This window comes from Cynocephalus volans, chromosome 7 (genome assembly GCF_027409185.1).
Source record: "Cynocephalus volans isolate mCynVol1 chromosome 7, mCynVol1.pri, whole genome shotgun sequence".
NCBI lineage: Eukaryota > Metazoa > Chordata > Mammalia > Dermoptera > Cynocephalidae > Cynocephalus > Cynocephalus volans.
The window spans coordinates 119,828,319-119,843,291 of NC_084466.1; the positions used below are offsets into that span (position 1 = coordinate 119,828,319).

The window sequence follows — 14,973 nt, forward strand, 5'->3', positions numbered from 1 at the left end:
TCTGTATTGTTTTTGAAACCATGTAAATATTATACCTAATTATAAAACCAAATTCATATTCCAAAAAGCAATCTGCATCTGCATACTGAAATGCTTTATCAATTAATTGTGCTGATTGCTTTTTTTGTGCAACAACAAATAATATGATAAATTGATGGATGGATAGCGGAACGAATAGATGAATAGATACATGACAAAGGAAATATGTAAAGCGTTAGTTGTAGAATCTAGTTTTCACTGATAAATGAGCCCAGCACAGCTTTACTTTTAATCTCTTACTGCAAACACAGAACATTGCATGAGCCAGGTTAAGGGAGGCTTAGCCAAGCTGACATGGCACCAAGAAGAATGAGCATAGCTAGGATAATCTTGCACAGCTACGAGAATCATTTCTGATGAAACAGTACACCTTAGATGGCTAGAATAGAGACTGTTGAAAATTAAAAAGATTTTTTTTCATTAGGCCTAACATGTTTCATTTTGAAAACTCAAGATGCTACCGCATACATTTTCACTCTTCCTATGAATTGGGAAGACGTTAAAGGCGCTTTCTGCCATTGCCCATTCTCGAGAAGGATATGCAAAGGCATAGAATAATTAGTAAGACACGACCTCGCAGTGAATGGCAGCAAATTTAGATTAAGAATCCCATTCGGAGACTTCAAAATTTTATACCATCAAATGAACAATCCCTGCGGGGAGGAGGCTATGAAATTTGCAAGTTCACACAGTCAATTTTTACAGGTCTCCCTACTCTAGGTTCAGGGGACTCTGTACTAACTAGCATCTCCTAGCTCCCAAGTTTCTACAAGGCCAGGAAAGAGAAATTAGCACAAGAAGAAAACCGATTTCACCAGCCTCCTCTCAACTAGTTTCCAAAACAAAACAAGGAAAGCAATCACTGTTTTAAGTTTCTTTTTCCTCAAGCAGGAACTCTGCCAGTTAGTTTCACTTTCCGATTTCAGTTTCCACTTTGGCTTCCAAATTCCAATTGGAAAGACACACTCATAGCTAACATCATCACTTGCTCTTTAGCTCCCTTGCATAGACCTCTTCTGGAGCTGAAACTCATCTGAAAATCCACAAGACAGACTGGCCAGATCTCAGAGGAGCCCATCTGGCTAAACAAAACACTACAGAACTGCTGCCTAATTTACAGCAACTATGAGGTAAGGGTTTCTCTGCCTCTCTGCCATTATGTCTAAAGTTTTGGAAAAAATGTTAATTAAATACTATGGCAACAGGTTTGGTCTCAGTGAGGTCAAATTTCCTAAGTTTTCTATGTGAGTATCTGCTTATGGACTGAAGGTGTGTGTGTGCACGCACGTGAACATTCAAACACACATAAACTGTTTTATAAATGCAGGCCTTTTAATTTTTGTTAGCATCAGCCTGAGGAAGCTCACCTCATGCTACAGCCCAAAGAAGAGAAGGAAAATGGGAAAAGAGTCTTGCAGGAAGGGAGAAAATGATCCCAAACTTGGTTATTCTTTACCCCCAGATTCACTTCTGTATGACCCGGGGAAACAATGAACAGCTTGTCTGGGTAGAGACAGGGCTTTCTGTTGACTCCTCACCAGGGAGACTAAGCAGGTCCCACAGGGCTGTGTAAGCCACAGTCAGGGGCTTCTCAGATGTCCTGGGGGAAATATTGCGCGGCGGTAGTAGGAAAAGCTTACAGCCTTCCTCTGTAGGTGTCTGGTCTCACTTTCTGTGTTGCTGGGCTCCTGTGTCAGGCCTTCTCAGTCTGACTGGATTTGAAGTTAGCAGACGACCCCTTCTCTGGGGAATCCAGGCTGTCAGCAGATCCTTGACCTCCGCCTTCCCCTGGGTCTTGGCTGGAGTTCTATGCTTGGGAACATCCACATTTTCCTTACTTAAGGGGCTTAATGTGGGAATTTCTATATTGTTCTCTCTGAAACTTCCTTCAAATAATCCCTAATATCAGCAAATTATAAAAACTATTAATTAATATTGACTTGAAAATTTTTCCTCAGTGCTCCAGTGGGCAAAATTTTGAAGGGGCAAAAGTTCTAGACACTACACAATTACAGGCCTGTAATCAACCCTCCTCTAGAAACAGGTAGAGTTATCACTGATAATTAAAGTAATAACAACAACAACAAATGTTATAGAAGTAGCTATCACTTCCGGGATACTTACTAAATGCCAGCCTGGCTTCTAGAACTAGTATGTAAATTATTACATTTAATTCTCAAAAGAAACCTATGGAACAGGGAATCTTGTATTATCCTGATTTTGCAATAAGGAGTCTTAGATTAAAAAATGTTAAGATCCTACAGACAATAAGTGGTAGAGCTGAGATATGAACCAGAGTGTCTAAATTCAATGATAGTTTATGAAACCTTAAACCAACGTTTCCCAAAGGGTGGCAGAGGGGTTTATGAGATCATTTCAGATGGCATACTAATTAGCTTCTATGTTTATTTCAACATGCACTAGGAACAATATTCTATTCAGGTTAGGGATATGATTTTTTATCGTGATAAAATTTACCATTTTAACTATCTTAAAGTAGGCAGTTTAGTGGGATTTAGGATTTTCACAATGTTGTTCAACCATCACCACTATCTAGTTCAAGAATATTTTTACCACTATGAAGAGAAACCCCACACCCATCAAGCAGTGACTCCCTACTCTCCCTTCTCATCAAACATTCATCTGCTTTCTGCCTCTACGGATTTACCTGTTTTGGAGATTTCATGTCACTGGAAACATACAGTATGTGGCTTAGTGAATTCTAATGATTTTATGTTGCCTCAGCATCTATTTTGAATCTAGGTTTAACATTGTCACACCAGAAGCAAGGCTTAGTCAACCATGACACAGTGTCTAGTTCTCTTCCCCCTCCTCCCAGTTCCTCAATGTAGTTGATCCAGATACCACCATCTCCTGGTTGACCACCTTCCTAGGAGATAGCTAGATATGACTACGTGACTTGCCCCACTGACCCCCACACCCTGCATGGACTGGGCAGATATGCTGCAGTGACCCACTTGCTATAAACCCACCAACTAGAACTCTTCACAGAAAACCCACTAATGTAGTGCCCTGGACCCCAATACAGGCTTGGTCCCACAGCTTCCTCTTTTTCTCTTGTTCCCCACCTGCTGATTGGGCATGTGTTGTGTTTGTTTTGCTATAACAGAAACACCTGAGACTGTGTGATTTATAAGGAAAAGAGGTTTATTTAGCTAACGATTCTGGGACAGCTGCATCTGGCACGGGCCTCAGGCTACTTCTGCTCATGGCGGAGAGTGGCAGGCAGCTGGCGGGAACAAGCAGATCACATGGTGAGAGGAAGCAAGAGAGAGAGAGAGAGAGAGGAGGTGCCAGGGTCTTTTTAAGGAACGAGCTCTCGCAGGAACTGATAGAGCGAGAACTCACTCATTAATCCCCCCTCCCCTAGGGAGAGCATTAATCCATTCATGAGGGATCCGCCCCCATGACTCCATCAGTTTCCAGCACTGCCACATGGGGGATCAAATTTCCACATGAGTTTTGGAGGGGACAACACATCCAAACTCCATCAGCATGTGTTTCCCCAACAGCTTTCTCTTTCCCATTGGCCCTGGAAGGGATGCTGCCCTCTGCTCTTTGGGGTCTATAAGTCACAAACTGCCCGTGTTATTTCATGTGTGTTTTCAGTTGCTTCCTCTGTGTCTCATCTGACCAGTACACACCCAAATCTAACTTCTTTCCAGGTCAGGGCTCTCCTAGAAAGTGGCTATCTTGGTAGGAATAAACTAAACACAGGGCAGACAAGAGCCACAAGGGCATTCACCAGTACAAAAAAGTTTCCTAAGAGAGACACACCTGGTAATGGGTCAAACAGACCCTTAGGCATTAGCCATCCACCAGGAAAAAGAAGTATCCTATGGAAGGCACAATGTAAACATCCATGATCACCTCCCCTGGAGCCCCACGAGAGCAGGGCTAGAGTTTGTAGCAAATTTCATGACAGAGATCTTTAGACCAAATTAGGAAAAATGAAAAAAAAAAACAGAGAGAGAGAGAGAACTATGACAGTGGCCTTTTGTGTCTGGTTTCTTTCATTTAGCATAATGCTGTCAAGATTAATCCATGTTGTAGCATGTATCAGAACTCCATACGTTTCATGGCTGAAGAATATGCTGTCTTATGAATATACGACATGTTGTTTGTCCTTCATCAGTTGATGAAAATTGGAGTTGTTTCCACCTTTTGGCTATTGTGAATAGTGCAACAATGAACATCTGTGTACAAGTTTTTGTTTAAACAGCTGTTTTAAATTATTTTGAGTATATACCCAGCTGTGCGGTACACCCAGAAATATATACCCAGCAGCGGGTCATATGGTAGTTTTCCATTTAACTTGCAAAGGGACCTCCAAACTGTTTTCCACAGCAGTTGCACCGTTTTACATTCCCACCAGCAATGTATTAGGATTCCAATTTCTCCATACCCTTGCCGACACTTGTTCACTTGTTCTTTTCCTTTTTTTAATTGTTGCTATAGCCGACTTAGTGGGAGAGAAATGGTACCTCATCATGGTTTGATTTGCATTCTTCTGACCACTAATGATGTTGAACTTATTTTTATGTGTTTGTTGGTCCTCCCTGACTCTTCTTCTTTGGAGAAAGGAATACTCAATTTGTTTGCCCATTTTTTTAACTGGGTTGCTTGTCTTTTTGTTGTTGAGCTATAAGGTGCTTACATACCTTTCTCAATACTTGTATATCACAAACAAACATAGACCTAAGGGCTCGGGTCTTTCCGCAATAAAAAATAATGTTTTGGATGTGTCTCTGCAGCTCACTTTTCTCAATTAAGTATATATTATGAAAGTCCTTCAAACTCTTACTGGTTTGGATCTAATTCATGCAGTCCACTAGCTGCATAGAATTCTGTGGTGCTGATATAGCAAAATTTGTTTAACTATTCCCTATTGATATTTCCATTTTGTTGCTAATGAATACAATGTTGTAATGAACATTCTTGAACATACATCCTTAAGTCCTGGTGTTTTTAATCTGGGAAATACAAAGGTACTTCAAAAAGCTTTTGGAAAAATAAAATTAAAAGATAACACAAATTTTTCTATGAAATTTTTGAAGATCCCTCACAGATTCTAAGAAGTGGAATTACTTTGTTGAATAAAACGTGTACTTTAATGACTATTATCAGATTGATCTTCATAAAAGCCATAACGATTCATGGTTGCAGAATTTGTATCCTCATCCATTTAAACAGTTGCCAATCTGAGTGGAATAAAGTCATAAACCACTGTTTCTTTAAATTGCATTTCCCGAGTGGCTAGGGACTTAGAGCATCTTTTTTCATATTTACTGGCTATTTGTATTTGCTCTCCCACAAATTACCTATTCATATAGATTTCTGTTGTTCTGTTGAACCATTACTGATCTGCAAAATTTTCAGAATCAGAACCTTCTCCATCTCTATTACACATATTTCCCACATTCTTTTTATTTTTCTATTCACCTTATTTAGAGCACCCTTCACATAAATATGTTTCAAAATGTTTTATTAAGGTAAAATATGCATAATATAAATTTATCATATTAACCTTTTTTTGTGCAATTCTATCACATTCAGAACACTCACTTTATCGTGTAATGATCATCACCATATACCTCCACAACTTTTTCATTTTCTCAAATAGAAACTCTGTACCCACTGAACACTAACACCTGATTCCCATCTCCCCGACAGCCCCTAGTAATCACCTTTCCACTTTCTGTCTCTATGACTTTGACTACTCTAGGTACCTCTTATCAATGGAATCATACAGTATCAGTCCTTTTGTGACTGGCTTATTTCCCTTAGCATATTGTCTTTGAGCTTTGTCCATGTTGTAGCATGTGTCAAAATATCCTTTATTTTTAAGGCTGAATAATATTCGATTGTATATATATACCACATTTTGTTTATCCATTCATCCATTGATGAACATTTGGGTTGCTTCCATCTTTTGGCTCTTCTGAATAATGCTGATATGAACATGGATATATAAGTGTCTGTTTGAGTTCCTGCTTTCACTTCTTTAGGGTATGTACTAACTCCCAAAAGTAGAATTGCTAGATCACGTGGTAATTCTAAGGTTAATTTGTTGAGGAATTTTCATAGCATTTTCTACAGCAGCTGTCCCATTTTACATTCAAACCCACAGTGCACAACAATGCCAATTTCTCCACATCCTCACCAATACTTAGTTTCTGTCATTTTTTTAATAGCCATCCTAATGGGCATGAAGTGGCATAACACTGTTGTCTAGAATTGTATTTCCCTAATGATTAGTGATGTTCAGCATTCTTTGATGTGCTTATTGGTCATTTGTGTATCTATTCAAGTCCTTGGCCCATTTTTAAATCAGATGTTTGGATTTTTGTTGCTGAGTTGTAGGAATTCTTTATATATTCTGGATATTAATCCCTTATCAGATACATGATTTGCAAATATTTTCTCTCTTTCTGTGAATTGTCTTATCATTCTGTTGATAATCTCCTTTGACGCACCAAAGTTTTTAATTTTGTTGAGGTCCAACTTATCTATTTTCACAGTTGTTGCCTGTGATTTTGGTATGGTATGCAAGAAAACATTGCCAAATCCAATGTCATAAAGATTTTCTCTTATGTTTTCTTCTATAAATTTATAGTTTTCAGTCTTACATTTAGGCCTTTGATCCATTTTGTGTTCATGATTGTGTACAGTGTAAGGTAATGGTCTAACTTCATCTTTGTGCATCTGGATATCCAGGTTCCTCACACCATTTGTTGAAAAGACTGTCCTTTCTCCATTAAATAGTCTTGGCACTCTTGTCAAAAATCATTTCACCATTGTTATGAACTAAATTATGTCTCCCTGACCCCAAATTCAGATGTTGAAGCCTTAACTCCCAACATGATTGTATTTGGAGAGAGGGCCTAAAAGAAGATAATAAAGGCCAAGTGAAGTCATAAGGGTGGAACCTTAATGGGTGGAGCCTTAAGAGGTGGAGCCTATCGGGCTGGTGTCCTTGTAAGAATAAAAAGAGACACCAGAGATCTCTCCATGTCTCAAACAGAGACTTATATACCTATGTTCATATTAGCATTATTCACAATAGCCAAAAGATAGAAGCAACTTAAGTGTCCATCAATGGATAAAAAAAACAAAATGAAAATGTGATATATATTTCCCAATTTTGATATTATACTATAGTTGTATAAGATATTATATGTGTTTGTGTGTGTGTGTGTGCATGTGTGTACGTATGCATATTATTCAGCCTTAAAAAGAAAGGACATTCTGACACATGCTACAACATGGATAAACCTTGAAGTCATTACGCTAGGTGAAATAAGCCAGCCACAAAAGGACAAGGAAAGGCCATGTGAGGATGCTGAAAGAAGGTGGCCACCTGCAAGCCGGGGAGAGGGTCCTCACCAGGAATCAAATTGGCCATCACCTTGATCTGGGACCTCTATCTTCCAGAACTGTGAGAAAATTAATTTCTGTTGCTTAAGTCTACGGTATTTTACGGCAGCCTGAGCTCACTAATACAACCATATGTGTGAGGGTTTATTTCTGGGCTCTTCTATTCTATTGCATTGGTCTCTGTGTCTGTCTTTGTGCCAGTACCACAGTGTTTTCATTAGTGTAGCTTCATCAAAGTTTTGGAATAAAGACATGTGAGACATCCAACTTTGTTCTTCTTTTCCAAGATGTTTCAGCTATTTGGGAATCCTTAGATTCTACGTGAATTTTAGGATGAATTTTTTTATTTCTGCACAAAAGTAATTTTGATAAGGATTGGATTAAATCTATAGATCACCTTGGGTAGTACTGACATCTTAACAATATTAAGTCTTCCAAACCATGAACACAGGATGTCTTTCCATTTATTTGTGTCTTCTTTAATTTCTTTCAGCAATGTTTTGTACTATTTCATGTACAAGTCTTTTGCCTCTTTGGTTAGATTTATTCCTAAATATTTTATTCTTTTTGATGCTATTGTAAATGGTATTGTTTTCTTAGTTTCCTTTTTGGATTGTTTATCATTAGTGTATAGAAACACAACTAATTGTTACATGTTAATTTTGAGTCATGCAACTTTGCTGAATTTACTTATCAAAATTCTAACAGTTTTTGTGTGGAATCTTTAGGGTTTTCTACACATAATAAGATCATGTCATTTGTGAATGGAGATCATTTAACTTATTCCTTTCAGTGTGGATATCTTTTATTTCTCTTTCTTATCTAATTGTTCTGACTAGGATTTCCAGTGGTGAGAGTGGGCATACTTACCTTGTTCTTAATCTTTGAAGAAAAGCTTTCAGTCTTTCACAATGAGTGTGATGCTAGCTAAATGTTAACATATGTGTGTTATTTGTATATGACCCGCATTGTGTAGAGGTAGTTTCCTTCTATTGCTAGTCTGCTGATTGTTTTATAAATAAAAAGTATTGAATTTGGTCAGATATTTTTTCTGTATCAATTGAAATGATCATGAGATTTTTCTCCCTTCTTTCTGTTCATGTGGTATATTACATTAGTGGACTTTCATGTATTGAACTCTCCTTTTGTTTGACATTCTCCATTTATATGACATTCTTGAAATGACAAAATTACCGAGATGAAAAACGAATTAGTGTTTTCCAAGGACTAGGGATGTTTGCGGGGTGCCGGTGAGGAGGTGACAGGTATAATTATAAAGGAATAGCATGAGGAAGATGTGGTGGTGGTAGAGTAGTTCTCTATATCGATGGAGGTGATGGTTCCATAGGTACACTCATGTGAACAAATTACATAGAATTATATACACATTGTTGTACCAATGTCAATTTCCTAATTTTGATATTGTACTATAGTTATGTAAGATATAATCATAGGGAGAAAATGGATGAAGGATACACTGGATCTTTGTATTGTCTTTGCAAATTTCTATGAATCTATAATTATTTCCAAATAACAAGTGAGAAAAAAAAACTTTGTTCAAATCTTTCTTAGGTGGTCTTAATTTATTGCATATAAGCAGAAGAGGGTCTTCAAGTCAACAATGCTTCCTAAGGCTCTGCATTTTTAACTGGTCTCAGCCTATTTATATAAATAGTAAAATAGAAAACTCTTATGTAGCACATAACATGCTCTAACTGCTTTATCTATATGGGTTAATTAATCCTCTCCAAGCCCAGTGTGATAAGTACTATTGTCATCTCCATTTTATAAATGGGACTCTGAAGCACAGCATGGTGATTTGACTAGAAAGTGCCAGTCAGAGAATGGGGCCAAGCAAACTGCAATCACAGTCCGTGCGTATCTTAACATCCAGGTAATGTAAAGAAACTAAAACAAAGTGTGTTCCTTTCAAGAATAAAAACGAAAGTACAAGGGGTTTTATCTGGCTTTTTCTTTTGGGTGTCCTTCATCTAACAAATAAAAACTGCTTTTGCATTTACAGTAAGAATGCTGATGATCATCAGGTCGAAGATAGGCTGAAGGAACTGAGATGTCACTTTACCTGGGGGCTGCTAATTGAAGAGAGTGCAATACCTGATTTAGAAAACAGGGTCTTGGAAGAGATTGAGTTCCTAGACACCAAGTACAATGTGGGAATACACAACATGCTGGCCTATGTGAAGCACCTGAAAGGCCAGAATGAGAAAGCCTTGGAGAGCTTGAAAGAAGCCGAAGAATTAATCCAGCGAGATCATGCCAACCAATCGGAAATGAGAAGTCTGGTGACCTGGGCCAACTATGCCTGGGTGTGCTACCACCTGGGAAGACTGGCAGGAGCCCAGACTTACCTGGATAAGGTGGAGAGCACTTGCGAGAAGTTGGCAAGTCCTTTCCGCTATAGAATGGAGTGTCCTGAGATGGACTGTGAGGAAGGATGGGCCTTGCTGAAGTGTGGAGGACAGAATTACGAACGGGCCAAGGCCTGCTTTGAAAAAGCTCTGGAAGCAGACCCTGAAAACGCTGAATTCAGCACCGGGTATGCAATTGCCACTTATCGCCTAGATGGCTTTAATGCAGCAATAAAAGGCACGGAGGGGTGTTCTTTGCACCCCCTAAGGCAGGCCATCAGGCTAAGTCCAGAAGATGCATATATTAAGGTTCTCCTTGCACTGAAGCTTCAGGAAGTAGGACAAGAAGCTGAAGGAGAAAAGTACATTGAAGAAGCTCTGACCAACAAGTCCTCACAGACTTATGTCTTTCGATATGCAGCCAAGTTTTACCGAAAAAAAGGCTCTCTGGATAAAGCTCTTCAGCTCTTAAAAACAGCCTTGCAGGCAACACCCGACTCCGTCTACCTGCATCACCAGATAGGGTGTTGCTACAGACAACAAATGATCGAAATGAAGGAAGCTACAAAGTTGCCACGTAGCAGAGAGGATGAAGAAAATGCAGACAGAATGATGAGATTAGCCATATTTCATTTTGAACATGCTATACAGAAAAAGCCCACATTTACAATAGCGTATATGGATTTAGCCAACATGTATACAGAGCAGGGTGAACAGCAAAAGGTTGAGGACACGTACCGGAAAGCACTCACCCTGCATGATGGTAATAAGAGCCTATTGCAGGAGGTCCATTATCGTTACGGCTACTTTCTGCAATGTCACAAGCAATCTGACAATGAGGCAATTACCTACTATTTAAAAGCACTATACATAGAACCACAGTCAAATGCTAGACAAAAAATTCTCCGTGCTTTAGAGAAGTCAGTTAACAGAGTTCATCAGAATAAATCTGATGTGGAGAGTTTAAATCTCCTTGCGCTCGTGCACAGATTGAAAGAGGGAAGAGAGTGAAGCTCTGATGTCCTAGGAGAGACCCTGCACCTGGATGCTGGCCTGAGGCCTGTCTTTAGAAATATTAAATGTTAACATATCTAAATCTACCATCATACAGATCTTTCCTCATTAGTGTCTTCAAGAAGGTATGACAGGATAGATCACAAAAGAGTTGGGTGGCACATAGCACAGTCGCCTCAACTCCCCTTTTTGGCTAATGTACAGCATCCTTCTGAAGGGGAGAAAAACACAAATAATTTCTTTTCTCAACCTTCATAAATTCTTAGCTGGGACACCTCTCTAACAAAACAGATTTCTAACAAGAGAAAAGAAGAATTTTTAATTTTAATGCATGTTTTAACCATAAGGCAGGAGAGGCTCAGTTCAAAAGTCTCTCTCTCTCGTGCCAGTGGCTTGGAACTCTGTCTTAGTATTAACAAACAGCCATAGCTCTTAGAAGTGACACTAAACACACACACACAGGAGTTTTGGGCTTCCAAAAGGCAGGAAAATGGGGCAAAATACGTTACATGAGAAGAGTAAAGTTTGCTCACAGATTTTCCTAGACCAACTGGCACCAGACTCTGAGCTGATAAGAGCTCAGCCTTATGAGAATAATATGTGTGCTGAGCCGTGTTCTTTTTAGCCCATCTAAGTTAGGATGCTAGCTGCAGTTGCAACCCTCTGAACTCCCTTTGGTGGACAACTCCTCCTGAAGTCCCATGTGCTTGGGAGAAATCTGAAAAATACCCATATGCTTTGAGACATCAGGCTATGCATTATCTTACACCTAGCGTGGGCGAGGAAATTCTCTCTAAAATGTATACAGATGCTTCCAGGTGAATTAAAACTTTATTTGAAAAAATAAACTGAGAATCATTGGATTGAGAATCATCAGTCTAGACAAAGCCTCTTATTTAACCCTTGAAGAACTGAGGCTCATGTACATCAATGGTCTTATTAACATCACCCGGTTAGTATGTCAGTTACAGAACTTATCCTGGAATCTGGTTCAAGTAGGAACCTGTTCAGCGAGAATACATTTCCTTGTCCAGTTTCCATTGTTTTTTCGTACTAATAAACTTATACACATTTGGTCAGCTGTTTTTTTCCTCCTGAAGGCTGCTTTATCCTGTGTGTCATGGGTCTGTATTACTAAAGGACATATATTGAAACTAACGCAATGTTGCCCCTTATTGCCCAATTCTAGAAGGGCAGGTGAGGCCCACTGGGGGGCACCACTAAGGATGCCTGAGGGAGATTCTGGATGAACTGGGACTAAGGATGTTTGCTAAACGAGAGAGTAAAGGCAGCACCTAATCTCACCTGCTAAGCAACTGAATTAGGAACTCGACACAAGGCTTTTCTACGTCCAAAGGAACCGTTGTAGCTCAAGGGAATTTCTTGAACCTTCCAACATGTTTGGACAAATGCGTATGCTGGGAGAGTATGGTGCTACTGTACAATATTTTATAGTGGTAGGTGTAGAGGCTCTTTAAACACATATATATGCACCAGCACAGGTACCTGATCAGCCAACTCATACACAGGAAAAGGGTATAATCAAGCTCCATACCTCAGGCTCTCTGAGTCTAATCTGTCCTCAGGTGGTCCCTGGAAAAGTAAGGGGCTAGATCTCACCTACAGGGCAGTCAATAACTGACGACCTTCACAGATGCAACTGACAAGACACCTAAAACAAATTCATTCTTGATAAGACAGTAAAGATGCATAGCACATTCTGGGGCCCCTATCGCATAAAACGTCTGGTTTCCAGAGTACCAATTTTGTAGTCAGCTGGCAATTTCATAGTCAAACATTCCCTCTCATTGGCTTTTGCAGAATTATCATGACTTGATATATAAGAACAGTTTGGTGGTCCTGCGCCTGAGCCTTCCCCATAGGGTGTGCAGCCAGCACTATTGTACACTGCAGGAGTGGCCACAGAGCCCCTCCCGGGCTACGCCTGCTCTCAGAGTAGACAGTCCTGGGAATATTCTCTGAGTAGAGGAACTAACAGGACTATGATTCTGCCAACATTTCACGTTAAAGAACAAGAGTTAGTCCAAGAAGTTTTTTATGAACCTCAGAAAGAGGTAAATATCCCTTTCTCTGTGTTTGCAAAGCAATCACTGGGTACTGCTTTTGTTGAAATCAGACTAAGTGCTGATGAATCTGTCTCTCCTGCTAGATGGCAAGTCACTTGAGAAGAGTCTCAACAGAGAACAGGGCATGTTACTAATGATCACACAAAGTCTTCTGATTTTTGAAATGGATATGGAACTCACTGCAACAAAGACAGCCTTGGGTGTGCCCACAATGTGTTTGGACCACCACTTCCTTAAACATCTATGGGCTCCCAGATCCATGGGAAGGATATAGGTACTGCAACTTGTTTTTCTGGCCCAATTTAGGATCCAAAATTGCAATTACAACTAGAAAATACCTTCTCCTCTTCTCATTCCCTTATAGACATGGACTCTCCAAGTCCCAGGATATTTCAGACAAATCTAAAAACAATTTGTCCCCAAGAAACCTGAGGATATTTCCCATAGACATTACAGATCTACGTATTATCTTGAGCCTAGTTCAATTGTGTAAATGTTCTCAAAGAGTTACATAGACAATTCCAGGTGAATGAATGCTTGAAATGTAAAATGAGACCATGAAAATGCAGTTAGAACTGGAATACATAGGAGTCAGCTAGGAAAGGAAATCATGATGGGCCAAAGATAGCTGTCAAGAAAATTACTGGGCCTTTCAGAGCAGTGAAAATTACTGGGCCTTTCAGAGAAGAGAAGTTCTTGGTAGCTGAGTATTTTCCCTGTGGATGTGATTGGCACATGTTTGCAAATATGAGTAGTCTCAGAATAAAACATCAGACACTGTCTGTAGTGATCAATACCATTTGATCTACATTCCTTTTTGGAACTGTGTGGATTATTAAGATGCACATGGGAAACCCAAGACACAGAACAGTGAAGATTCTGAATGACAGCCTCATAGAAAGATGCACAGTGACTGGGAATGAGTCTATGATCCATAGCATTTAGACCTGAAAGTGATACAAGGATCATCTGGGAAAGTATCTCTCCAACTTTAGTGTACCAGCAGATCACCTGGACATGTTGAAAGGCAGATTCTAATTCAGTGTGTCTGTGGAATGGCCTGAGATTCTGCATTTCTAAATATGAATTGATGATGATGCTGCTCCACAGACCATACTCTGAATAGCAGAGATCTAGCTCAGTGGTTTTAAACCATGTACAAAAATCACTTTGGGATTTATTTTTAAAAACACAACTCCTCATAATGATGCCTGGGCCTCACTTCCAGAGATTCTAATTTATTCGACTGGAGATTGGCTCAGGCATCAGTATTTTTTGAAGATTCCCAGGGAACTTTCTAGTTTGCAGCTAGAGTTTGGGGCCAACCTTATTATAAAACTCATGAGGCAACCGAGAGTTTAAGTGAAATCAAGTTCATTTACTGAGTCAATCAAACACAGAACTGGTCCTAGAATCCTGATAGTAGACTCATAATGCAGAGCTGAAGTTTCATTTCTGTAAGTAGGAATCTGCCCATTAGAAATGAGTTTCACTTTCTAGTTTCCATTGCTTTTTTTCTATTTGTAATCACACACATAAACATACACACACACGCACACACTCTTATATGCTGTGATGGCTGTTTCTTCTCCTTAATGCTGCTCTGTCCTGTGTGGTTCATGTGTCTGTTTATGCCAAGGACACACTGGGCAAGATTCTGCATGGCTAATCAGCTGAGCCAGATGCCCACAGAACCAGGACGGCTGCCAAATCCATAGTGACCACGTGATAAATGCTTCCTCTGTTTCTCTGACACTCTGTTACAAAGCAATAATTCTGTCCATGAAAATTCTAGAATCATACTGGTATCAGTGTAAGCAGGTCTTCTAATGTTCATTTCAGTGTTTGCTTATGTTTCTATCCCTCTCTTTCAGAGCTGGGTTAGGGCTAGTGCCTTGAAGAAAATATCGGCACTTGCAAACTGAATCAGCCTGCTAGGAGTCCACCATCTGATACAAAGAGCTGAGAGCAAGTGATTCCCTTTCCAACATCTCTCCTCCCCCTGCACAGGTTTATCCCTGCTAGGGAGGGGATGGATGCCTGCTGCCCAAGAGAGGCTGCCAGGC

At 39.7% G+C, this 14,973-nt stretch overlaps 1 protein-coding gene across 1 annotated transcript; it reads left to right on the top strand.

The window, feature by feature from the left end:
* Positions 1-1,044: 1,044 nt before the first annotated feature.
* Positions 1,045-11,877, top strand: LOC134382505 (interferon-induced protein with tetratricopeptide repeats 1-like). The gene is made up of 2 exons (XM_063103101.1): positions 1,045-1,169; positions 9,461-11,877. Exons 1-2 carry the CDS (start codon positions 1,165-1,167, stop codon positions 10,815-10,817), a joined length of 1,362 nt encoding a protein of 453 aa, XP_062959171.1. The 5' UTR covers positions 1,045-1,164; the 3' UTR covers positions 10,818-11,877.
* The last annotated feature ends 3,096 nt before the right edge of the window (positions 11,878-14,973 follow it).